Here is a 23395-nt window from a genome sequence, read left to right on the forward strand (position 1 = left end):
TATATCAAGGGCGCATCCGCGTACCTAGAGAGTCCACCAGGTTACTGGCAGCAAGGATTCAACATTTCAGCATGATGAGTAAGAGAATACTATTTTTTGGAGACAGCTCGCAAGAGACGAGTTTTCTCCTGGACGCAATTCTGAAGAAAGGGAAGGGCCAGGGGCCTTTGCTTTGCCAGTTCCAGGAGGATGTTCGACTCGCTTTGCAGGAAGAGGTTTCTCGATTACCCTCTATTCAACAAGCTGCATTTCCCGACTTTCGCGCCCTTGACGACTTGAAAGGTGGTCACATTGAGGGTGATGGCCAGCATCCCGCATTGCATCTGGCGGAGGTCGTTTTCGTCCAGTTGGCCTACTTCATCAAGTAAGCGTTGATTTCTTTTGATAATACGTCAAGAATCAATGCTAAGTCGAGTTTATAGTGCACACGAACAAGAATCCAAAGTTCCATATCCAGATGCTGAAGGTAGTATCTGCGTCGGCACATGTGTAGGGCAGCTTGCTGCTGCTGCCGTATCTTTATCAGTATCACTTTCTGATCTGATACCCTTGGCTGTCAAGGCAACTGTATTAGCATTCAGAACCGGCATTCTCACTGAAATTGTTGGGAACAGCATTGAATTAAAAGATCCTGATGGTGGGAGTTGGGCAATGTCCGTTCCAGCTAGTATGGGACTTGGCGATGAGCAGGACCTCGCGACGCTTCAGGATAATCTGGTAGGCTACCTAATTGCTGTGTCAGGTCATCTTATTTAACATTGCATTTTTCATGGAGAGTATCTGACTACTTGCGCAGAAAATACCTCCTCACAAGCGAGCATGGATATCTGCGTTCGGAAACACCACGATCAGTATAGGTGGACCGCCATCCAGTCTTGAACAGATCGCAACTCACCTCATGTCGCTTCCCAATACTGGGAAAACTTCTATTCTACGTCGACTCCCAATTTACGCGCCATATCACGCGAAAGACTTATTTTCAAGAACGCAAGTTGCTGAGTTGTTGAGGCAGGACGGATTGTCCCTTGTATATGATTCGCACCGAGTCTCAAACCAACGAAAGTGCCTGATCCCTGAAAGTATCCTCAGCCCCGAGAACTCAGATACTGGAAACAAATTCTTCGAGGACGTACTGTTCGAAATTCTGGCGAAACCGGTGGATTGGGAATCTATGCTCGCTCATTGCAAAGCTGTATTGAGGCAAGAAGAGAAGTCCAAATCTTCCTGTCGTGTACAGACATTTGGGCCGGAGCTTCAAGGAAAATTCTTCGCTAGCGGTCTTCAGAAGATGGGCGTTGAAGACGTAACGTTCGATTGTGACTCGGGCAGAGTGGACGAGAATGAGCGACCAAGTCAAAATGTACCTCTGGCGATTATCGGAATGGCCGGACGTTTCCCTTCTGCGCGGAATACTGACGAATTTTGGAAATTGCTCGAAGAAGGCGTCGATACTGTGCAAGAGGTGCCTATCCAGCGTTTTGACAAGTCTCGTCACTTCAAAGACAGGAAGATATGGGGTTGTTTCATAGATGAACCGGGGATGTTTGACCCACGCTTCTTTCACATGTCTCCCAGAGAGGCAATCAACACTGATCCAGCCCACCGATTGGGGCTCACAACTGTTCAAGAGGCCATGGATATGGCTGGATTCGTGCAAGATAGCACATTATCCACGGATTCTTCCGAGATCGGTACTTTCTGGGGCAGCGCAACTGAAGAGTACAAGGAGGAATATATGAGTCAGCATGTAGATCCATATTACATTCCCGGTAGCTCAAGGGCCTTTGGTCCGGTAGGTGATTCTGTGCTCATGCCACGGTGCCCTCATTAACGAGTTTTAGGGCAAAGTTAACTTCATATACGGATTCGACGGGCCAGCAGTATCGTTCGATACTGCATGCTCTTCCAGTATGGTAGCTTTGAACCATGCATGCAACAGTCTTTGGAACCATGACTGCGCCACCGCGATTGTCGTAGGCTCCAATATCTTAGCAGCTCCTTACAGCTACAAAGGTTTAGACCTGGGGCACTTCCTCTCCAAAACTGGCCAGTGTAAGACATTTGATGAGCATGCTGACGGCTATTGTCGCGGAGAGGCCGTCGCAACCATATTGGTCAAGAGGTTGACTGATGCTGTTGCTGATGATGACCATATCCTCGGCGTGATACGCGCAATCTCAACAAACCACTCCAGCAGCTCGGAATCGATTACAAGACCACATGGAGCGACACAAGAGAGACTCTTTCGCAGGATCCTATCAAAGGCGGGCTTGAGACCAGAAGATATTAGCTACGCAGAGATGCACGGTACAGGCACTCAAGCTGGAGACACGGTGGAGCTGGGTTCCGTGTCAAGTGTGCTGGCTCCGGAGCGGAGAAGCGATCGAAATCCGCTGTATGTCGGTTCTGCAAAAGCAAACGTGGGTCACGGGGAAGGTGCCAGCGGCATCACGTCCCTGGTGAAGTGTCTCCTGATGCTGCGGGAGAAAAAGATCCCGCCTCATATTGGTATCAAGTCAGGCATCAGAAGGCGCGTTCCTGATATAGATGCGCGCAATGTGCGCATTGCGTCTCGTTTACAAGACTGGGATGCGCCAGCAGAATCGTGTGAAGGCCTTCGCCGCGTCCTCATCAGCAATTTTTCGGCAGCTGGTGGAAACACGTCAATGATCCTGGAGGAAGCTCCTCCCAGGCAGCGAGTAGCTACAAGCGATCAAGCGAGGCCGGCAGTCATTGTGGTCAGTGGAAAGACAGAACAAGGGATGAAGGCTAATATGCAATCTCTCATCGACTGGAACACAAAACAACTGGGCCTTGATCTACCGAGTATCTCGTACACCACCACTGTGCGCCGTCCACACTTCGACTTCCGATGCGGTCTTGTAGTGTCAGACCAGAAAGACCTGGAGAAGCAATTAAGGTCGAAGTTGCAGGCCCACACCAATAAACCCCCCAAGCCCGCAAGCACCAAGGTGGTATTCACTGGGTACACCAACTTGCGGCCTTCAGCTTTGGGAGAGCTCTTCGAAACGTCCAAACTTTTTCGGACTGAAGTACTCGGACTCGACCAAAGCGTTGAAAGACTGGGCTATACATCGACAAAAGCTTATTTTGTTGACAGCAACGACCAGAATCTCTCGTTTCTACAAAGGCAACTGGGCTATGTGATTTCTCAAATCGCAATGTATCGGCTTGCCACATCCTGGGGAGTTGTCGCAGCTGCTGTCACAGGCCATAGTCTTGGAGAATATGTAGCCCTTTGCGCCAGTGGCGTCATCTCGACGGACGATCTGCTTTACATTACTGGGTTGCGTGCAACCGCATTGGAACAAAGATGCCAGGTCAACACTCATGGTATGCTGGCTGTGCGAGTATCCCTGAAAGAGGTCGAAAGGCACTTGAGCCTTGAGGAATCGGGGGTTGAGGTCGCCTGTTACAACAGTCCAACGGACATCGTTCTATCCGGGTCGGTCCCCCGGCTCGAAAGCGTAGAGAGACAATTGAAGAGCGTAAACATCCAGTGTTCGCGCATCGACACGCCGTTTGCGTTCCATTCGTCCCAAATGGATGTTCTGGGCGACGATCTCATCACAGCTCAGCGTTGCATCAAGTTCAACGATCCTCGGACGCCGCTGCTATCGCCTACGGTAGGCACAGTGGTAACGTCGGCCAACGAACTCGGATCGGACTTCTTCAAGCGACATACGCGAGGGAGTGCCAAATTCTCGGATGCCTTGAGGGCGGAGAAAGAAGCGCAGTCGATCTGGGTTGAGGTTGGACCGCATGTCATATGCAGCCCCATGATCAAGTCAAGCCTGAGTCTTGTGGAAGCCAACTTGCCGTTGATGAGAAAAGATGCCAGTGTCTGGTCGACGGCGGGGAAGATGCTTGTGAGTCTGTACAATGCCGGCCACACGGTCAACTGGAAAGAGTTCCATCGCGGCCAAGAGGGATTACGGCACCTGCCAAGCCTGCCGTCCTATGCACTGGACGAACAACATTACTGGTTGCCGCAAGTCCAGCACAGCAGTCCAGCCTCAGCTGCGAAATCTTTGCCGGACACAGCACCGCTGCAGCAGAACGCATCTGCACTAAATGTCGACCTCCCGTTCAAGTCGCTGCACAAGCTCTTGTCTCGATCTGAGCAAGATGGCTTTCTCATGCTCATCTTCGAGACGGATCTTCTGCACCCTCATCTTTACGAAGTCATGCAGGGGCATATGATGAACGATTCCTATCTCTGTCCAGCCGTGAGTAGCTTGCAACTGACCTTTCAGACCATTACTAACTGCATTCGTAGGGCCTATACACCGACGTTGCACTGGCGATCGGAGAACATCTGCGGCAGAGTGAGATCGAACTTCAAGCCGGCTACCGGGCCTACGTTTCTCTGCTGCAGATCGATAAAACGATCATTGCACCACACAATCGGGATGGACAAACCCTAGTGATGCGCATTGTTTCAAATACGGACCTGCTCGATAAGTGTACGAAGGTGCGCTTCGAAACAACGGGACCTAAGGGCTCGCAAGTCCATGCACGATGTCAAATCGGCTTTGAAAAAAGGCAAGACTGGCTTTCCGAGTGGTCCGCTGTGCAGGAGACTGTCCTTGAGGATATGCACCGCTTAGAGGCAAAACTCTTTCGAGGACTGTCACAAAAGTTGCGCTCGGAACTCGCCTATCGACTGTTTGACAGTGTCTTGGTCTATGGCGAGAAGTATCGAAGTATGAAAGAAATCATCGCCGATGAAACGCAACTAGAAGGAATGGCTACCATTAAACTCTACCAGGGTAGCGACTGCAACGGCTATGTCTGCTGTCCTTATTGGATGGACGGCACGGCTCATCTTGCCGGTTTTCTCGTGAATGGCCTGCGAGAGAATAGCGGCAAGGTTGTGTACCTGTCACCTGGGTGGGCGAATTATCGCCTTGCGGATCCAATCGACCCCACGGCCAACTACAAGAGCTATGTCAAGTTGCAAGACCACGGGTCAACTGTGACTGCTGACTGCTATGTGATTTTGAATGATCGAATTGTAGGGAAACTGGATGGCCTCAAATTTCACAAGATACCACGATCGGTGGCAAACAAGATATTGCCCCCGGGTGTCCAACGGAGCGAAGAGCGGTACCGTACCACCCCACCACCAGTAAAATCTGGCCAGTCTACACCTCCCTTGGACGAGAGTGATGTCACTGTAAGCGACGACGAGTCAAGTGAAGTTGGGGACGACTTCCCAATGCCAATGGTCAACCTGAAGCAAATATTGTACGATGAAACGGGAGTTGCTGAAGAAGATATTGATGCCGATACTGAACTCGCCGACATGGGAATCGATTCTTTACTCGCCCTCACGCTCGGTGACCGATTACGCGATGAGTACAAGCTAGACTCTCTTTCACCGGATCTATTCACAACCTGCCCTACGTACAGCTCATTGGAGATGTTCATTCAAAAGAGTTTGCCCGTGCCGGCTCAGTCTCGCGATCGAAAGCAAGTCAGGAAGCAGGGAAAGCTACCCCCAAAGGAGACAGTCAGTCGCACAACGACTGCCACAGCAGTCCCAAGTGAGGTGCAGAAGGCGACTGTCGAGAAATCTCAGCAAATGGAACAAATACGCAACCTCGTTGCGGAACAAATGGGGGTGAATCCATCCGAGCTGTCACCATCTGATGATTTGCTCGACCTAGGTCTAGACTCCTTGATGAGCATTGAAATAGTTGATCAATTACGCTCCAATCTCGGGTTTGACCTGGACTCGGCTTTTTTCTCATCAGCAAACACATTGCAGCTCGTCGAGGAAACGCTTTTCCCAAAACCATCAAAGCTTGAAGTTACAGGCTTGATCACGACACCTGGGCCGAAGGACACAGTGAAGAAGTCAACCAAAGTCATCAGCGGCCAAAAGCTTGCTTCTGTGCTTCAAGGGAATCCCGGAAGCCCCCAGAAGAAGACTTTTCTTTTCCCTGATGGTACTGGTTCTGCTAGTGTGTATGCGCAGTTACCTCTTATCGACAAATCGATATGTATCATTGGTTTTAATAGCCCGTATCTTAAAAAAGGTGTCGTAGACGGTGCTACAGTCGAAGAAATCGTTGGTGTCTGGGTGGACGAGCTACAAGCGTACCAACCAGAAGGACCCTATGTTCTGAGTGGATATTCCAGCGGCGGCTATTATGCGTATGAAGCCGCCAAAACACTCATGAATCGTGGCCAATCTGTGGAAACGCTGATCTTGATCGATGTGCCGTCTCGGTCTACCTATGATGCGTTCCCTGCAGGTGCGCTTGACCTGATCGCTGGCGGTATAGATGTCACAGGCAACGGTAGCAAAGAGACCCCGGCCTGGCTTCTTGACCACTTTCGGACGTCAATACAAGCAATTCAAGCTTACAGGCCTACGGAAGTGAAGTGTACATCACAGCCAAAATTATATCTGATTTGGGCATCTGAAGGCATAGATGAGCTGAGGCATGCACTGTTCTCGCAGGACGAGAGCAATCAAGGAATCGAGAAGTTTTTTGCCGGGAATAGAGGCCTTCCGAGGCCTCATGGTTGGACGCAACTCATCGCTTCGGAGAACATTCGCCTAGCTGCGACATCCGGCAATCACTTCAGTATTCTACATGCCCAAAATGTAAGTGTAAATGGCTCTTTGGTGGTTTCATGCTAATTCAACGCTAGGCTAAAATCCTCGGAGAACTGCTGTGTGCAGCGATTATGGGTAAAGACGAGGTCTTCGCAGCTTGGTCTAACCCAGACCACCAGCATTTGTCAAGACCTCGGTGGCAGCCCGAATACGCAACATCAACTTTAGAACAACTCGGTTCTGCAATGAGCCGCACAGCTTCCGATGTTGAACTTTGTCTTAGGCAACAGCTGAACACGCTCGTGCATCTCTATGTGCGCCAGGTAGTGACAAGTGTGACTGAAACGGAAGCCCGCAGACTCGAGGCGCATTTCCAGCGCTTTTACCAATGGGCTCAGCAGAAAGCCCGCGAAACCCAATCCGACGAGATCCCCGACGAGGACATCACATCGCTAGAAGTAGATCTCTCCAGCACTGGCGTCGATGGACTCATGTTGAGCCGCATTGGTCACGACATCCTCCCCATCATGCGCGGTCAGAAACAACCGCTGCAGCTGATGCTTCAAGACAAGCTACTGTTCGACTACTACCCGCAAAACATCCACACATCGCCATGCTTTCCGCAAATCGAAATTTTCGTCCGGCACTCGCTCGAAACCGCGAAGCAGAAACTCAACATCCTCGAGGTCGGCGCCGGTACCGGTGGCACCACCAGAGCCGCATTTCGTGCAATCGGAGAGTACGCGAAACAACGAGGTTCCGTAGCAGATCGGGTTCACTATACATATACCGACATCTCGGCCGGCTTCTTCAAAGAAGCAAAGGCGCGATTCAAAGACTTCGCCTCAATGATGACATTCCAGAAACTGGACATGGAGACACTGCCATCGAAACAAAACTTCAAGGTCGGAACCTACGACCTAATAATCGCGAGCCAGTGTTTGCACGCCACGAAGAACATGACGCGCACGATGGAGCACGCTCGCGAGTTACTAAGGCCAGGCGGAAAGGTGGTCATGGTCGAAGGAACGCGGGAAGCGCTGGACGTATCGTTCATTTTCGGGACGCTGCCGGGCTGGTGGTTGGGCGAGGAGGAAACGCGACAGCTTACGCCGTGCTTGAGCGTGCCCCAGTGGGATGAGGTGTTGCGTGCTACAGGGTTCAACGGGGCAGAGCTGGTCGTGCCGAACTGCGATAGTGAGGAGCTGCATACTTTGAGTGTGATTGTAAGCACCGCTGTATAATATCTGGACGGCCGCGCATTTTTCTCTTCGGGGGTGCGATACATCAGAGACATAGAATGAGCGGGATGAACAAAAATATCCAAGACCTGCCGTGGAGACTTTCCCCTAACTGTAACGTACTCCACAAGCGAGCGGCCCACCCAAGCGAGTGGCCCACCTCACAAGCAAATCGCAACATTAAATGCAAATTGCTCCACAACGCCAATAGATATTAACTTAATACGACCTGCAGTCTAATCTACAACAATTTCCTTATCTTTTTGACACGTACGAGAGTTATGTCCTGTCTCGCCGCAGCGCCTGCAGCGCGCCTGCTGCCGTGCACTTCCACCCGGGCGCCTCCTATTTTAACGCATTTCCCCCTCAATTTATTCATTAGCTTCCTTTTGAGCGATTATATTAGAGCCCTGTGCCTTTGTTAGGACTCCTTGCCTCTGAATTCGCTTTCTTTTGCGCTCTCTACGCTTTGTGGCGGCCTCATTCGCCTTTTAAAGGCTTGTAACCTGATCGCGCAATAACACAGCCCTATGCATCTGCATCTCAGCGCCTCTAACAAGCGAATCAAGCGACTCAAGAATCGCAGTAGGAGAGCTATGTTGATGCATTTGAATGCGATTACGAATCAAAGCTGACTGAGAGCCTAGCTCAAGAGCATTGCTTGGTGTTTTTAATTCCCATTGAGCCTCCACGGCGGGAGGCGACGGCGTACGAAGCACAACATCAAGCTTTAAGAGCACTACCTCTGGATCAAGCGGCACAAGGCCGGCGCCTCGAAAGCTTGCGCAAATATTGCTCTTTGTAAACGAGTTGTCAAATGCTGCTTTAAAAGCTGGTAGGAACTCAAGCTTCGTGATGTGGTTGATGTGGTTGCGCGCTAGATCCTCAATTTGGCGACTGTACGCTTTTTTCAACGGCGCAAAACAGCCTACATCAAGCGGCTGCAATAGATGCGAGGCGTGCGGCGGCATACATAGCGTGATGATATTGTTCTCCTTGCAAAGCTCTTTAAATTCGAGCGAGTTGTGGCTCTCATGACCGTCCAAAATGAGCAAGCGATATGCGCCTACGGTGCGGTCCTTTGTATGCGTATTGAAATGTTGCAGCCATGCAACACCAAGCTTATTTGTCGTCCAGCCGTTGTCGCTTACTGCTATAGCCCAGTCTGGCGGTATATCGCTGCCCTCGTACCATGCAGAGAGGTGGTATTTGCCCGCAAGGATGATGAACGGCGGGATTGCCCACCCACAAGCGTTGATGGCCTTGATTACGGTGGCCCACTCGCGATCGCCTGGTTGTATAGCTTTTGGTCGATTCCGTCTCTCGGAGCCTGTAACAACTACTCCTGTTGAGATAACACCTATCTGGAAGCCGGTTTCATCAAAGTTATAGGAGTCGTCATCCGTAATACCGTACTTCGCCTTTGTATTGCGCACAAGCTCAAAACCACGGCGCAATAATCCTTGGATCTTCGCATAGGGCTCTCTGGTGATCGTACTTTCGATTAAACCGTGTTTAAAGCTCATCAGTCCGCTTGACAAAGTTGTATGGCCAGTTCTTGCCAACCTGGCCGGCACCGCGCTCATTTAGCAGCTTATTGGCCATATCTTGTACAGCGCTCAGCCGCGGTGCAAACCCTCTCGAATCCAGGTCAATTATATGTTGAATAACAACTAATTCCTCCAGCTTTGTAAGCTTCTTTGAATTGGGCTCGCAATCGCGTCGGGCGGTTGTTCCGGCGCGTCGTCGTCGTAGGGTTGTTCAGGGGACGTTGTATGTTGCAACAGCGCGTCGCACGCTCTTAAACTGCTTTTTATCGATTGCTGAGATAGCTATGCATATCTGGCCTTCTTTTTGAATTGATTGCGTATTGCGTTGTTGAGGCATGGTGGTTGAAAGTTAACGGAGCGCGTTCCGGTGATGAGGTGGGCCACTCGCTTGGGTGGGCCGCTCGCTTGTGGAGTACGTTATCACTAACTTAACGTCCGTCCCTGGGTGGCGAGAAACCCACCGTGGCGAGAAAAACGATGGGTGCATTAACTTCTGGCAACTCAGACTCTGCGCACACATCAATATTTCCCACAGTTCTATATAAGTCGAGTACTAGGAGGTATAGCCACCCCTGAACACTCAGAACATCTCCCACCTAAAAATTACGTTCGCATCGCCGCCTTCGCGCCTGATTTGCGGAGAGCTTCCTTTCATGGCGTAATCGAATTCCGTCGCCACAGCACCACCATCAAGCACTTATCAATCCTGATGCTCATAAAAGGGCCTTACCCGAGCCTCAGAGCCTCACTACCATGCTAGGAAACCGTCATCAGCCTTGTGGCTGCTATCGCAAGCAAATTCATGCAAGTTTGCCACGCCGATCGGTACCTCCAACCGAAGCGATAGCTAATACCGGCTAGTGCGAAACAGCCCGTACGTCCCACATAATCATTACAGTGTAATTTATTTACAGTGGCTGACATCTCCTACAAATGCTGGGAAAATATTAAAATCCAACTCCTGAGCAATAAGAACTTGATAATAGCTTTCTCTCCCCACGGAGTAAGATACTATTCCAACATTGGCAACGCTATGTAGCTGTGAACCGCAGTGAGAGACCAGATGTGCGACCAAAAGAGCGGCGGCAAGAGATACCAACAGATCACGTGATAACAAAGCGAACATAATAGCGTTCCTAGTCATTTAATTATAGCATTACAACGTCCTATTGCTCCATAGCGCAAGCTTACTACTAGTAGGAAATAGCCTCCGGAATATAGAAAGCCAGGACTAAGATTTCTAGGGGCATAGCAGCGATCTGGAGAAAATATAGCTCTGGGAGACCCCGCCTGACGAAGTGCCAGTGTGAACATTTACAGTATATAGTTATGATGTAGCCTAGGTGCATCCTTCATGCATCCTTAGGCTAGGTGCTATTCGCAGGCGAGAAGCCTGGGAAGCCTCGACTAGTCACGTGACTCGCTTAGGCCGGGCATATTTCTACCCCTAGCTATCACGATTCCTCGAAGATTCATCTCTCAAAACACCAACATCATCAATTCCATCTACAAGCTCCGTGCCATGCACATATCTCTTGGAGCTAGGGTTAATGCGGAGGCATTTGCCAACATGAATGGCTGTCCTAGCAAAAAGCTTGATACGATATCAAGTCAAGCTTGGTGATGATGTTACGACAAGTTCGCGAATCTCAACAGTTGGTACACTCAGCCTCTACCAGCTTCAACCAAAGCGCCAACCCATGATCTCATCAAGAATGCCCCGTCCTCCTTCCTTCATCTCCTCCTCATTCCCCTCAAGCGGCGTCAAGTCATCCGCCTTCAAAACCAACCCCAGCGCAAAGACGCCAGACACCGTCATGAACAAACATACCCCCAACCAAGCAAACACGCGTGCAAAGCTAACATCAGCAACAAGTCTCGGGTCCGCCGGATAGCCCTTGTATACCGGCCCCTTGTTATCGAAGCTATGACTTAGCATATCCCACGCGCCGAGGTAACCTTGGTGGACGATGCCACTAACGTAGTTATCGATGTTGTTGAAAGTCGGCAGCTGCGACGCGTTCGACACCGCAAGCATGGTCATTAGATCGGGCAGCAGCCAGATAGCCTCCTGCGTCCATGAGTTGGCCTCGTACACCACGTCTTGGATCGGCGTCACGTCCTCGACGATGCGGGGGGCGATGTATGTGGCGCGGCTGCTCGTCGTCACGCCTGCAGTGAAGTCGATCTTGCCGAGCAGAAAGCAGTTCTCGTCGGCGGAGGTACTGCGCGTGGTCTCTAGAAGGTAAGGTAAGGGACTTATGTCGCCGAATATCGTGTTGGGGAGCTTAGCACAGGGCGGGTCTGTGTAGTCCTTGCCATAATGTCGCCGGGCGATCATGAGGGCCACTGTCATGGTGCCGGAGAATTTGTTGGCAGGTGGTGGCTGATCAGTGGTAGCTGGAGATTTCCGCAGATTGTTCGTGTCGTACACGAGCGTAACGCCTCCACGATAATATCCGAACGGATCGTCGCCGACCAAGGTCAGATCATCGCCGCTGATGGACCACTCGTTCCCAGTCACCTCGTCCTCGTTGCGATACCAGCGAATGCTGTTGATATTGATGCACGGAAGAGTTGCGTCGACTACGACCGAGTGCCGGGGTAGCCCGTCGTCATTGACAACATGGCGGCATCCGTTTCCCAGCAGCGACTTGCCTTGGGCGTCCACGGTGGATGTGTCCGCCCAAGCCAAGTTAGCAAACCCTGCCGCAGCCCTCAGGTATGCCTTCTTATCGAAAGACCCTTGGGCGTTGTACCAATACCAGGCGCTGAAGTCTGCCGTCGGGTCAACCGAACTCAGGGAGGTGGCCTCCTTGGAAATATGAAAGGCCGCATTCCAGTTGACTGCGCCAGTCAGGATAGGGCTGATGAAGGCTTGGATAAAGACGGCGACGACTGCAGCCGATATCGTCCAACCGGGGAAATCTCTCGGTATATACTTCAGACTCTGGAACCCAGGTGGTAAACGCCATCGGATCATCTTCGACACCGTGGCAGGGGACGCGCTCTTCCGGGTTAACATATTTCGGCCAAAGGCCCATAAGACGATAGTAGACCACGCGCCAACAATGACCTTGATGACTACCAGGGCGACGGAAACCAGCGTTGTTATGTCGCCAACTCGAAGAAGTAGCTTGCCTTCGACATGATGTGGGCTCGACTCGTCTCCTGCCTGGTATCCGTCTAGGGCAAGTGCCATGGCCAACGCAAGTGCGACGCAACACGCTCCGTGGAATAACAGGATGATCCACGCCTTTGCGGGTGGGGGGAATCTTCGCTTGCTCTCTTGAGTGCTGGTAGGTGACTCTGAAAGGGCCGTTGTCTCTGTCACCGGCAACTGCTGCTCGGAAACATCGTGGAGAGCGGCTTTGGCGTCCATGTTCTTGGAAGAATAGCGATGCGGACTTTTATCTCTTCAATAATAGATGCTGCTGTGTTTTTAGCAGAATGAAGACTCAGGCTACATACTTATCTATATGGGTCCACCATTTGGACATCTAGATGCCCATATCCAGCACACCACCAGCTCACCAAGGCAAGATCTTCGCCATCCCTAGACGTCGGCCAGACAGTGCAAAGGTCGGGTAAGACGGGGTCGTTGGGCGTAGCTCGCAGAATCTTGATATGTAGTTATGGACCGATGCTCGCCGAAGCGAGCTGCTTCCTCTCAGCCAGATATTCATGTTGGTGGAGACCAGTAAGCGCTCATTGGCTGGCGCATACATTCAGCTCAACGCATGTAGCGCCACACTTCCGCAAACGTCTTTGACAGCTGTCAGCCCACCTAGCTTCCGGTCAAGGTGGGGGCGGATAACAGCCTGCCCTGGAGGTTATACCCCACTACAATAGAGAGAGCTGAAAGATGAAGCGAAGCGAGCTGCTTTCTCTACGCCAGATATTCATATTGGTGGGGAGTAGTGAGCGCTCATTGGCTGGTGCATCGAACTACATTCAGCTAGATGCATGTAGCAAGCGAAACGGACAAGGTCCCACGGAAATAATTTGCTGTTTTAGTTGATACAGGATCTCTTTGCGTCCGGTGACCTAGCGCGAAAACTGAGTCGATCCCGGTAAGCCGCCTTTTCTGGGCTAATGTTGAACTAGCTTGAAGATCGATTGGCTAGGAGGCTGCTATTCCACCTTAAAGGCGTCCGGAAATGCTACCCTTTTCAGTAATTTGTAGCTTGATTTTAGCGCTTGGTTATCGGACGCAAAGAAGTCCTGTAGTGGCAACGCCACGTGGTCGTGTGTATTCGCACGGAATGTGGTATTATTACAGCCTCTCTTCACGGCCGGTGGTCTAGCGCTAAACTGAGTCGATCCTGGTATACCTCTTTTCTAGGCTAGTACTTAGCCGGCTTGAGGATTGATAGGCTAAAAGGCTGCTTTCCCCCCCTAAAGGCACCTAGAGCTGTTCCCTTATACGGTAAGTTTGTGGCTTGATATTAGAGGGTGACCACCGGGCGTGAAGAGAGGCTGTACCGAGCAATCACGTGATATCAAACTGAATATGAACGCGCTCCCATACATTCAACTATACTATTGTAATGCCCTCCTGCTCTATACCGCAAGATAGCTCGAAGACGGGGACAGCACCAACTATATTTCCGGGAAGACAACACGATCCGTAGAATGTATGGGCCAGCGAATCCCGCGAAGATTGAAGGCCAAGTTTTCCTCTTGCTTCACGATAAACCAGGAAGTCGGTACCCGATGCACTTATATATCGTGCTATAGGAGTGAGTTTCTTAAACAAACAACCAGAACTCTTCAATGCCAACTCCGTTTCTTTTTCTCAGCCTCTCAGCCGCACTTGGCAAAAAGGGCTCATCTCTTCAGTATCGAATCCCTGTTGCGGATAAGGAGGAATCACCCGAGTCAGGCAACGTCACGCGTGCGACGACGCAGAGCAAGATTATCTGCGAGAGCCTACTAGCAGTGATACGCGCATATTATGCCGTGATGGAAGCAATGGAGAACGGATCTACGACAGGCGCGGCTTCTTTCGCTATGGCATTGAAGAGCAATATGGGCCAATTCAACAATTATATGGGTATACTTGCGCATAACGCCGGTCGAAGGCCATTCATAACTGAGAATGGTTATGTTGGCGTTGGTCCAAACGGTTTGAAAGAAGGGGATGAAGCTGTAGTAGTTCTCGGTGCCGCAGTGCCCTATGTTCTGAGGACCGAAAGTACCGGGAGACGGATCCTTATTGGTGACGCCTACATTCATGGCGTGATGGACGGTGAGCTTCTGGAGGGGAAGCCAACAGTTGAAGTTTTTGAGCTGGTGTAATGGGAAAGCAAGAGCTCCTCGGTGCAATGCTGCTGATTTGGTTGATGAGAGCCAGGCATTAGACGCAGCGTAGTTGAGGTAGCAAAGCAAATCATCCCTCCCTAAGTCGCCACGGCTCTCCCGATGGCCTTGTCAGCGGCGTTTAGATTCTCATCCATAATCGCCCCTCATCAATCCTACGAATATTTGTCTGCGATGTCCTCTGCCTATACTCGGCATGGTTAAAGAAGCGTCTGGTTAGAACCGGGTTGGAGTGGCTTTGACTGGCTAAGAATGAAAGGATCAATCCTAATGTAAGGATTTGCAGTAGTCACAGACCAGGTTGATACGCGGATTTGGTATAACTGGCGCCGGCCTAGTGTTCTCTTTTTACAGTCAACTACCCGCGAGAACCATTTTAGCATGTCAACATTAGTCCACTGTGAGGAGTTGCTCGTAAAACGCGCCTATCTCGCGCTCGCGGTCCACAAGATGGATCTCCAGAATCCAGTGCCGCTTCTTCCCATTACCATCGACACGGCTCATCCGTTCCTGATTTCCCTTGGTGATGTATAGCGTGATCTTGTCGTTCGGAATACGTTCATGAGGGAATAAGCCAACTAGATGTCCAGCAATCTGGCCGCCGAACTCCCACCCAGCTTCCTTGGCCAAATCGCAGGCGATACCATACAGCTGATCGCCCGTCATATCCGGGTCATCCAGGAAGCGGGCCTTGACCGCATCCCATACAGGCTCAAGCGAGTCGCGCAGTTTCTTCTTGGTGGGGTCGTCTCCGAGTACGAACGTGCGCCCAAAGTCGGCTTCCCACGCCTCGAATACCGGGCCTAGATCGACAAAGAGGATGTCATCGGGCTGGATGATGCGGTCCGGAGGGTTTTCGGCATAGGGCTTCAAGGTGTTGGGCCCGCTTCTGACAACCCGTTTGTGCCAGTGCGTACGGACGCCGTGGCGTTTGTTGCCAAGATCATGAATCTCGTTGCTCAGGGTTTTTTCGGTGATGCCGGGGCGAATCAGATCTCGTTCAATTTCCTCGAAGAGCCGGAGGGCCTTGGTCTGTGCATCCAGGAGATAAGCGGCCCGTTCGTGCTCCTCGGTGCTCGCAATGTCTTTACTCGCGACGTCGGTGGCCATTTTTGAGGGTCTTGTACAGATGGGAAGAAGGTAAAGAAGGAAATAATGGCTGCTGTTGGCTCAGAGACTGTAGAGTACGAAGTGTGTTGTGTTGTTCTGATAATCGCGGGGTTTCACACGGACTTGTCATAAGTCTTGGCACTACGCCCTTGGATTCCTTCGGCAAAAGTACCCACGTCTCCTGCAACATTGCGCTGTTGCGTTGCTAGGCCATACTTTTCTATGTCGCTTTCTCCTTTCTTTTTTCAGGAATCACTTTGTTTCTCAGTCGCTTCACAATGAAGATCTTATGTTTCATGGCTCTCTACTCTCCATATCACGATAGAGTGCGGAATTCGCAAAGTGCTCTAGTCTCTCAGGGGAGAGGCATGGGAGACTCTGTGACGTGGTCTTGGAGCCGGATCCATATGGCGTAGGAGCGACTGTGATTTTCGATTCAACGGATCCATGGGTGAGGGGAATATCAAGGGTGGGGGCGAAGCGAGAAAGCGACATGAGGATCAGATAGTGGCCCCTCTTTCGATGCTTCTGCACTACAGTGGGCAATTACTTCGCCTAAGCTTGAGGCTGTCAGAGTGTAAAGAAGGACTCGTTGTTCTGGTAGGGCCATGGACGGGCGAAAAGCGGATCAATAACTGAAAGAAGGGAGCGGATCTCTAGGCCTTCTCCACCCTCACATTTATCTGTTGTCCCCCAAGGATCTGAAATATGCCAGGACGGCCATCGCATTATTCAAAGCTCACCCCAATTACCCCGAAGTTGCTCACAAGTGGAAGATACGCTCTACAATACCTCTGAAAGGAAAGTTTTTCGATCGCAGGAGCAGGTATCCATCCCGTGACAGCGCATGAACCCGTGCACACTCGTTTGTTGGATATCCGAAGTCTACGTGGGCGCGGTGTCAAGTTTCGTTCAGCTGAATTCAAGCTATCTCTTGACTGAAAGGCTTTCTGGCTCCTGATAGCGGCACTCAAGCAGTGGTTTCCATGTCACGTGTGCCCGGACTCATGGCCTGGTACTATATTTTCTTGACTTGATCCTAGAGCTCAACGCTTGGTACCTTTCCTTTTCTCCACTCATCGGAAGTACTTTAAACGTCGATTACAGTTTTACAGCTATACTTGCCAGTTCCGTCAAATGGAGTCATTTACCTAGTCCGTGGACACGTGATTGGTAATTAGCACTCTCTTCACTTAACAACACCCTTCATTCTTCATTCTTCATTCCTCTTCTGTGTGCAAGGTTCAACTAAATCCAGTGAGTTACTAGAGTCACTCGATAGGGGCCGAGAAATGTTAGGTAATCGCCCTCCAGGCTCCATGGATTTGTCAACCATGGAATACCTACTCTCTGGGCCAAATATAAGTTTCACTATCAAACCATCATACTAGTCATTAGCAGACCGCCAGCATCATACCACCAACCCCAGATTCAATCATCATGGCCCTACCCACCAAAACCGACGAATGGGTTGTGAAATCCGCATCCTCAACCAACTTCAACCTCCACCTATCCAAATCCGTCCCTATCCAGTCCCTAGGCCCCAACGACGTCCTCCTCGAAATCAAAGCCATCTCCCTCAACTACCGCGACCTCGCCATCGCCCGCGTACGTTTCTCCCCCTTTACCCCCGCCTTTCCCCTTCCCCCTCCCACCGTCCTCCACTCACCCACACCCAGGGCACCTACCCCCTCCCCACCACCTTCCCCCTCATCCCCACCAGCGATGCCTCCGCCCTGATCCTCGCCACCGGCGCCGCCATCACCACCCTCGCCCCAGGCACCCCCGTCCTCATCCTCCCCGCGCCCCTCCACACCACCGGCCCCCTGACCTCCGCCACCCACGCCGCCCCCGGCGACGGCCACCACCCGGGCCTGCTGCGCCGCCACGCCGTGCTGCCCGCGTCGTGGGTCGCGCGGTACCCGGCCCACCTCAGCTACGTCGAAGCCGCGACGATCGGCGCCGCGGGCCTGACGGCGTGGAACGCGCTCTTCGGGGCCGGGCTGCCGGGGGTCGCGGGCGGCGCGGGCCCGCGCGGGATACGCGCGGGCGATGTGGTGCTGACGCAGGGGACGGGCGCGGTGGCGCTGTTCGCGGCGGGGTTTGCGGTGCGCGCGGGGGCGCGGGTGATTGGGACGACGAGTTCGGCGGGCAAGACGAGGTGGTTGAGGGCGCTGGGGGTGGCGGAGGTGCTGAATTATCGCGAGGATGGGCGGTGGGGGGAGACGGCGAGGGGGCTGACGGCGGGTGGGGAGGGGGTGGATCTTGTGGTGGATGTGGGGGGTGCGGGGACGCTGGGGCAGAGTTTGAGGGCCATTCGGTATGATGGGACGGTGGCGGTGACGGGGTTTTTGAGTGGTGGGGAGGATGGCCCGGGACCGAGTTTGATGGAGGTGCTGCCAAGGGCGGCGAATGTGAGGGGGATTTTGGCGGGGTCGAGGGCGCAATATGAGGAGATGGTGGGGAAGATGGAGGAGTGGGAGTTTAGGCCGGTGGTTGATGAGAGGGTTTTTGGGTTTGGGGAGGTGGAGGAGGCGTATGAGTATCTTTGGGCGCAGAAGCATGTTGGGAAGGTTGTTATTGAGGTTGCGAAATGAAGGAAGTACCTAGGTAAAATTGGCAGAGATCAGCACGTCAGAATGTAGTAGAATCAAGATGACGAACGTCGAGCATCGGGTGCCCTTTTCCATTACGGCGGCACTTCTTTGCTTATGTGTTCTAACTCAGTCCAAACTTTTGTACCCAAAGGGTCAATTAAAATAAAGGAATGTGACAGGCCCTTTGGCCCGTGTGTTGCCTGCTACCCTTCGCTATGCATAGACGAAACCACAGTTTTTGATCTTCATGTCCAGATCGAGATCAGACGATTTAACAAGAGAGGCTGTACCGTGGCTTCAACGTGCCCAAATCACCCGCACCAAAGATACCAAAGTCCGGGCTCGGGGTTCCGTACTGGGCTTCCTGGAGGTCATACCAGAACAGGTTGACCTTCCCAGCTAGCAGGCTGCAAGCAACATCCTGCCAGTAGATGCGGGCATTTGCCGCACTAGCCACAGCCTGGTTCTCCTTCGGTCCGCTAACTGGCCATCCAGTCTCCGTGATCCAGATAGCTTTGCCCTTCGCAGCCTTCACATTCTTGACTTGGTTATACGCACTGTAGAATGTTTCGTTGGCATGGCCGATAGAGTTGGCCATGGAAGTCTGGAAGTATGGGTATGCGTCGACACCGAGGAAGTCGAGGTTCGAGATGACACCAGCATTGGTGCCGTTCACGTACGCAGTCCAGGTGTCGACGTGGCCGACGGGGACGCCGGCGAGCTTGGTGCCCTTGATCGCGGCGCGGAGCTGCTTGATGTATTTGATCAAGTCGGCGGGTTCAGCACCAGCGCCGGCTTTGTTTGAGATGCCAGTAGGTGTGATGCGGTAGAGGTCTTCGCTGCCGACTGAGATGCCAACAACAAGGTCGGTGAATTTGGTGCCATATTTGGAGATGGCTGACTTAAGAGCAGCGATTTCATTGTTGATGTTGGCTTGGCCAGCGGCAGCAGTGGTGCCTGACGCCCATAGACCGAGGAGGAGCTTCGTCTTGGTGTTGATGGCGGCTGGGATGGCGGAGATGGGGTCCTTGGTGGTGCCATGTTGGATCGTGGTGTAGAGCCGAGCGCTAGTCCATCCGGAAGTTCCTGGAAGGCTTTTGGCCTTGTTGAACTCGTACTCGAAGTCATTTTGCACCTTTGCCTGGTTGTTCAAGAAGTTGGCCCCATAGTTGAAGCCGCGTAGCTGGGCCTCGGCGGCGCCGAGAACGGCGGCAACACCGAGGAGGGTGGATGAGAGACGCATGAGGATAAAGAGGGACAGATAATTAGAAGCGAGTGACTATTAGATAATTAATTACAGAAAGAACGTCGTTGAAGGTGTGGTGGGAGAACGAAAGTGAAGTGAAGGAGAAAGAAGAGCAGGTGGAAAGACTTTTGAACAAGTGACGTCGATCACTATCGTGGAACAACGCAGCCATGTCAGGGGAAACACGCGGCATCCAATGCTAGTGGCTCTATTTCGAGACCGTCGTAACCTAGAAGGGCTGCCGAGCCGGGGTGTGCCCGTGCTTCTTGGAGGATTCGTTGTCATCCGTCGAAGCACCACACGCTCGTGCCTGTGATGGTGCCACTAATGGGCGTTATCTCTGCTGTTGTCGGGAACCGCGCAGTCATGCCACTCTTCTGTCTTTGCTTCCCTTTGCCTGAACGCTCGGTAGAGACTCCCGTACATAGATAGTGGAGGCTTAACTCATCCAGTGGCAGTCGGATCGGATTTGGAAAAGGGGAGTGTGGGGCGAGCGGATGGCGCGTCCCGGCCTGACCGGCGCATGGGTCCCGTTGGAGCCGCATCCCGCATTCATTCCGCATCCCTGAACTTGCGGTCTAGAAGCCTGTGCTGAAGACGGCAAATTATCTTCATCATCTTCATACAATACCCAAATTTCATTAAGTCCTTACCTTCACGATTGAGTGAGCAAAGCGGTGATTGAAGCGGTCGTGGAAGGCTTTCGACTGATCAGTTGTATAATCACGTGGGCTCGCTTGCTACGGTATTCCGCAAATAGCTTAGTGTTAGCTACGGCGAACCGTAAGGTCAAATTGGCTTTTCGCGACTTCAACTCCACAGCCACACAAGTCCTCACCAAAATTCTGCACCTCCACGAATCGATCCCCGTTTCTAATAGTAACCCCGGTGAGAGTACTAAGTGCCGTCATATCACCCTGCGTCTCGCCAAACTCTCCACTCGGTAGGGAGATCCTTCATTATTCTGCCTGACCTGCATCTCCTCACGTGAGAAGTCAAATTTCTGACGGACCCGCCAGAAATCCATCACAATGGAGTCCTCAAATCCCTCTGCATCAATCCAGGGGACCCAAGCTGCTCAACCCCAATCATCCCAAACACCTCAATCATCTGATTCTACCCCACAACCACAAAGCCAAGAGAACCCATCAATATCATCTTCTTCCACATCAAATCCTATCAAGAAATGCGCGCATTGCTCAGCACCCGAACCAGCCGCAGACGCCGAGAAACCACTGAAAGACTGCACCAAATGCCACTCGGTCTCCTACTGTGGACGCGACTGCCAGAAAGCCGATATGAAGAAGCACAAGAAGGTCTGTGCGGCTGCGGCACAGGCCTATGCGCAGACGGCGAATGTGAGGCCGGTCACGAGTAGGGCGCCGCCGAAGGAGGGGTTTAGGGGAGGTTTGCAAAAGTGGCAGTTTGATACGTAGGTGGGTTTGGAGAGCGACGGCCGACGGGCGAGGGAGGATTCGGGCATGGGAAAACTGCTCAGGGCCGTGAATGAATGGATCGTTAGGCTCACTTTTAGCGTTTGGGATGGATGTGCGTGTTGCAGTAGAAATGAGGATTTAGCAAAAAAACCCTATGAACACGAAAGAGTCACGTGACTAAGTCGGGTCTTCCAAGTCTTTAGAAGCTACAAGCTACATGGAGCCCGCTGCTCTAGCTGTCGTAAGTCATCTCTAGTCAAGTTTTTCATGATTGCTTCTCGGTAGAGCAGGTTTCATGAAGGCGTTTTGCAACGGTGTACCATAGATCATCTTGCTAAGGCTGCGCATCAATCGTGGTTGAAATGGATTGGAAAATCAATGACTCACCCACAAAGCCGAAAAGCCGATACTTTGTCTCTCTTCCTCTCTCGTAAACTATCAGCTTCTTCTCAATACCTTCTCTACCGCTGGAGCCGAAATACTAAGATTTCTTCGGCGAACCCAACCAACTTATCGAACCACTTCACACCAACACGTATCCCAAGACCGATGGATCGACACAGTCTCACGCGCTCACAAACGGCGTCGTCAAACATGCCGCTCGAAAGCACTCGAGATTCAAGTCCCCTCCAAACCCCCGAGCTGATTGAGCGCATGGCCTCCAACCTCGACGTCCCAGACCTAATCCGCTTCGTCAAAGTTTGCAAGCAGTGGAAAGAAGTCGTAGATAATTCTCCGACGCTTCGACACTAGATGTGGAAATGCCAGCTGACGCGCCTGAGATCCCCTGTGGAAGTACAAATTCCTGGAAGCCCATAGAGAATCCGAAATCTTTTCATCTGCCGTCCAGCACCTAGTATGTGTCGTATGTTCAAACTTGGCAAGATGCTGAATCCAGCCCTTGAGCATTTCTTCGCCAGAATTGGGACAAGACCTTCCTTGTATAGAATCAATGCCGAACAGCCTGAAATAATGGAGCTGACCTTCACCCATGAGGGTAAAGCTCCACTTCTTTCTAACGGCTTCCAGCACAAGACCGCGTCTTGCCGGGACATATTCATCTCGATTCCTCTTATGAAGGAGCTTCAGATTCGCTTCGAGACGACTGGACCCTTCCTAGATGTCTTGGCACGAGTCACTATCCGAAATCCAAATACGGTTCGGCGAGTTGCTCGATGCTATGCGCGATATTGATCAGTTTAGTAGCAGCTAACGTACTACGTCGCTGCACGTGACTATTAGACTTCTTCAGAAATCTTATATTACAGTCATAAAAGTAGTGCTGTTAATATGCGGTACATCTGGAGGCTGTAACCTAGTCGTGGCCGTCACGTATACACATTTAGTATCTGCGGAAAGCTACAGAGGCAAGAAGACTTGGAGAGTTGTGAAATATAAAGAATGGCTCTCTCATATTCCTTTTTTGCGAAAGACGGAGGACGTGTGTAACGTACTCCACAAGCGAGCGGTCCACCTAAGCGAGCGGTCCACCTAAGCGAGCGGTCCAGCCCAATATACACCAAAATATCAATATTTTATAGCAGAATATCTCAACAACTACTGAGTAATAACTTATAAAAATTTAAATATAAGCTATTCTATATATAATCTATAACATGTCAGGATGTTAAAGCAATTTATTCAGTAATTACTAAGATATTGGGCTAAAACTAAGCAAAACTACTAGATCTTTATAACTACTAAATAAATAGCTTTAAAATCTTAATATAATATAGATTATATATAAAATATCTTATACTTAAGTTTTTATAAGCTATTATCTGGTGGTTGTTGAGATATTTTGCTATAAAATATTGATTTTTTGGTGCTGGACCGCTCGCTTGGGTGGACCGCTCGCTTGTGGAGTACGTTAGTCAGATTTGGGATAGGTGAAATCACGTGGAGGTCACGGGACCAGAAGGCGGTTCTAAACCCAGGGAACTCAAAAATCTATCTAGAATTCTTCGGACCAATATTTTCCAAGTTTCAGTTGCGGCGTTTGGGGTCTTACAACATCTTTCATCACGATGTCTATATTCTATGAAACCATAAACGCTGGAACATGCTAGCTTTCATGAATATACAACGAATATTTCAGACAGGTTTGATCTAGGACGGTTGATCGAGAGGGTATCAAGTAGTGAGTAAGCACGCAAGCCTCATTTTCCGATACAGATCTCGGTTCATAGACGACCTACTCAAAATGACCCCTCTCACGCTGTTTTCTTCTTCGCCTCCTCATTCAGTGCTGATCTCTGCACATCTGATAGAACTCGTTGGATGCGTTCCTCACGTGATCGT

General features: G+C 51.3%; 9 protein-coding genes across 9 annotated transcripts; 6 read left to right on the forward strand and 3 right to left on the reverse strand.

Moving 5' to 3' along the window:
• Positions 1–71: 71 nt before the first annotated feature.
• BDZ99DRAFT_384663 (ketoacyl-synt-domain-containing protein) lies at positions 72–6676 on the forward strand (the record flags this gene model as incomplete). Its single annotated transcript, XM_033715390.1, has 6 exons — positions 72–364; positions 423–717; positions 797–1792; positions 1842–4250; positions 4301–5462; positions 5502–6676. The coding sequence occupies 6 exons, from the start codon at positions 72–74 to the stop codon at positions 6674–6676; spliced, it is 6330 nt and encodes a 2109-aa protein (XP_033578507.1).
• A 602-nt stretch (positions 6677–7278) lies between these two features.
• BDZ99DRAFT_346025 (S-adenosyl-L-methionine-dependent methyltransferase) lies at positions 7279–7605 on the forward strand (the record flags this gene model as incomplete). The annotated part of the gene is made up of 1 exon (XM_033714437.1): positions 7279–7605. A coding segment is annotated over one exon (327 nt), but the record flags the coding sequence as incomplete, so codon positions are not given.
• Positions 7606–10746: 3141 nt separating this feature from the next.
• On the reverse strand, positions 10747–12971 carry BDZ99DRAFT_461581 (uncharacterized protein). Its single transcript, XM_033719647.1, has one exon. It carries the CDS (start codon positions 12763–12765, stop codon positions 11065–11067), a length of 1701 nt encoding a protein of 566 aa, XP_033578509.1. The 5' UTR covers positions 12766–12971; the 3' UTR covers positions 10747–11064.
• A 932-nt stretch (positions 12972–13903) lies between these two features.
• On the forward strand, positions 13904–14890 carry BDZ99DRAFT_277151 (uncharacterized protein). Its single transcript, XM_033713956.1, has one exon. The coding sequence runs from the start codon at positions 14160–14162 to the stop codon at positions 14682–14684; it is 525 nt and encodes a 174-aa protein (XP_033578510.1). The 5' UTR covers positions 13904–14159; the 3' UTR covers positions 14685–14890.
• BDZ99DRAFT_277258 (Creatinase/aminopeptidase) lies at positions 14891–16039 on the reverse strand. Its single transcript, XM_033713960.1, has one exon. It carries the CDS (start codon positions 15813–15815, stop codon positions 15096–15098), a length of 720 nt encoding a protein of 239 aa, XP_033578511.1. The 5' UTR covers positions 15816–16039; the 3' UTR covers positions 14891–15095.
• A 774-nt stretch (positions 16040–16813) lies between these two features.
• BDZ99DRAFT_277154 (NAD(P)-binding protein) lies at positions 16814–18548 on the forward strand. Its single transcript, XM_033713957.1, has 2 exons — positions 16814–17423; positions 17495–18548. The coding sequence occupies exons 1-2, from the start codon at positions 17256–17258 to the stop codon at positions 18410–18412; spliced, it is 1086 nt and encodes a 361-aa protein (XP_033578512.1). The 5' UTR covers positions 16814–17255; the 3' UTR covers positions 18413–18548.
• On the reverse strand, positions 18549–19794 carry BDZ99DRAFT_277155 (GPI-anchored cell wall beta-1,3-endoglucanase EglC). Its single transcript, XM_033713958.1, has one exon. The coding sequence runs from the start codon at positions 19653–19655 to the stop codon at positions 18684–18686; it is 972 nt and encodes a 323-aa protein (XP_033578513.1). The 5' UTR covers positions 19656–19794; the 3' UTR covers positions 18549–18683.
• A 1099-nt stretch (positions 19795–20893) lies between these two features.
• BDZ99DRAFT_372266 (uncharacterized protein) lies at positions 20894–21094 on the forward strand (the record flags this gene model as incomplete). Its single annotated transcript, XM_033714834.1, has 1 exon — positions 20894–21094. A coding segment is annotated over one exon (201 nt), but the record flags the coding sequence as incomplete, so codon positions are not given.
• Positions 21095–21172: 78 nt separating this feature from the next.
• Positions 21173–22289, forward strand: BDZ99DRAFT_461585 (uncharacterized protein). Its single transcript, XM_033719648.1, has one exon. It carries the CDS (start codon positions 21473–21475, stop codon positions 21845–21847), a length of 375 nt encoding a protein of 124 aa, XP_033578515.1. The 5' UTR covers positions 21173–21472; the 3' UTR covers positions 21848–22289.
• Positions 22290–23395: the final 1106 nt, after the last annotated feature.

Source organism: Mytilinidion resinicola (assembly GCF_010093595.1).
Source record: "Mytilinidion resinicola strain CBS 304.34 unplaced genomic scaffold BDZ99scaffold_7, whole genome shotgun sequence".
Lineage (NCBI taxonomy): Eukaryota > Fungi > Ascomycota > Dothideomycetes > Mytilinidiales > Mytilinidiaceae > Mytilinidion > Mytilinidion resinicola.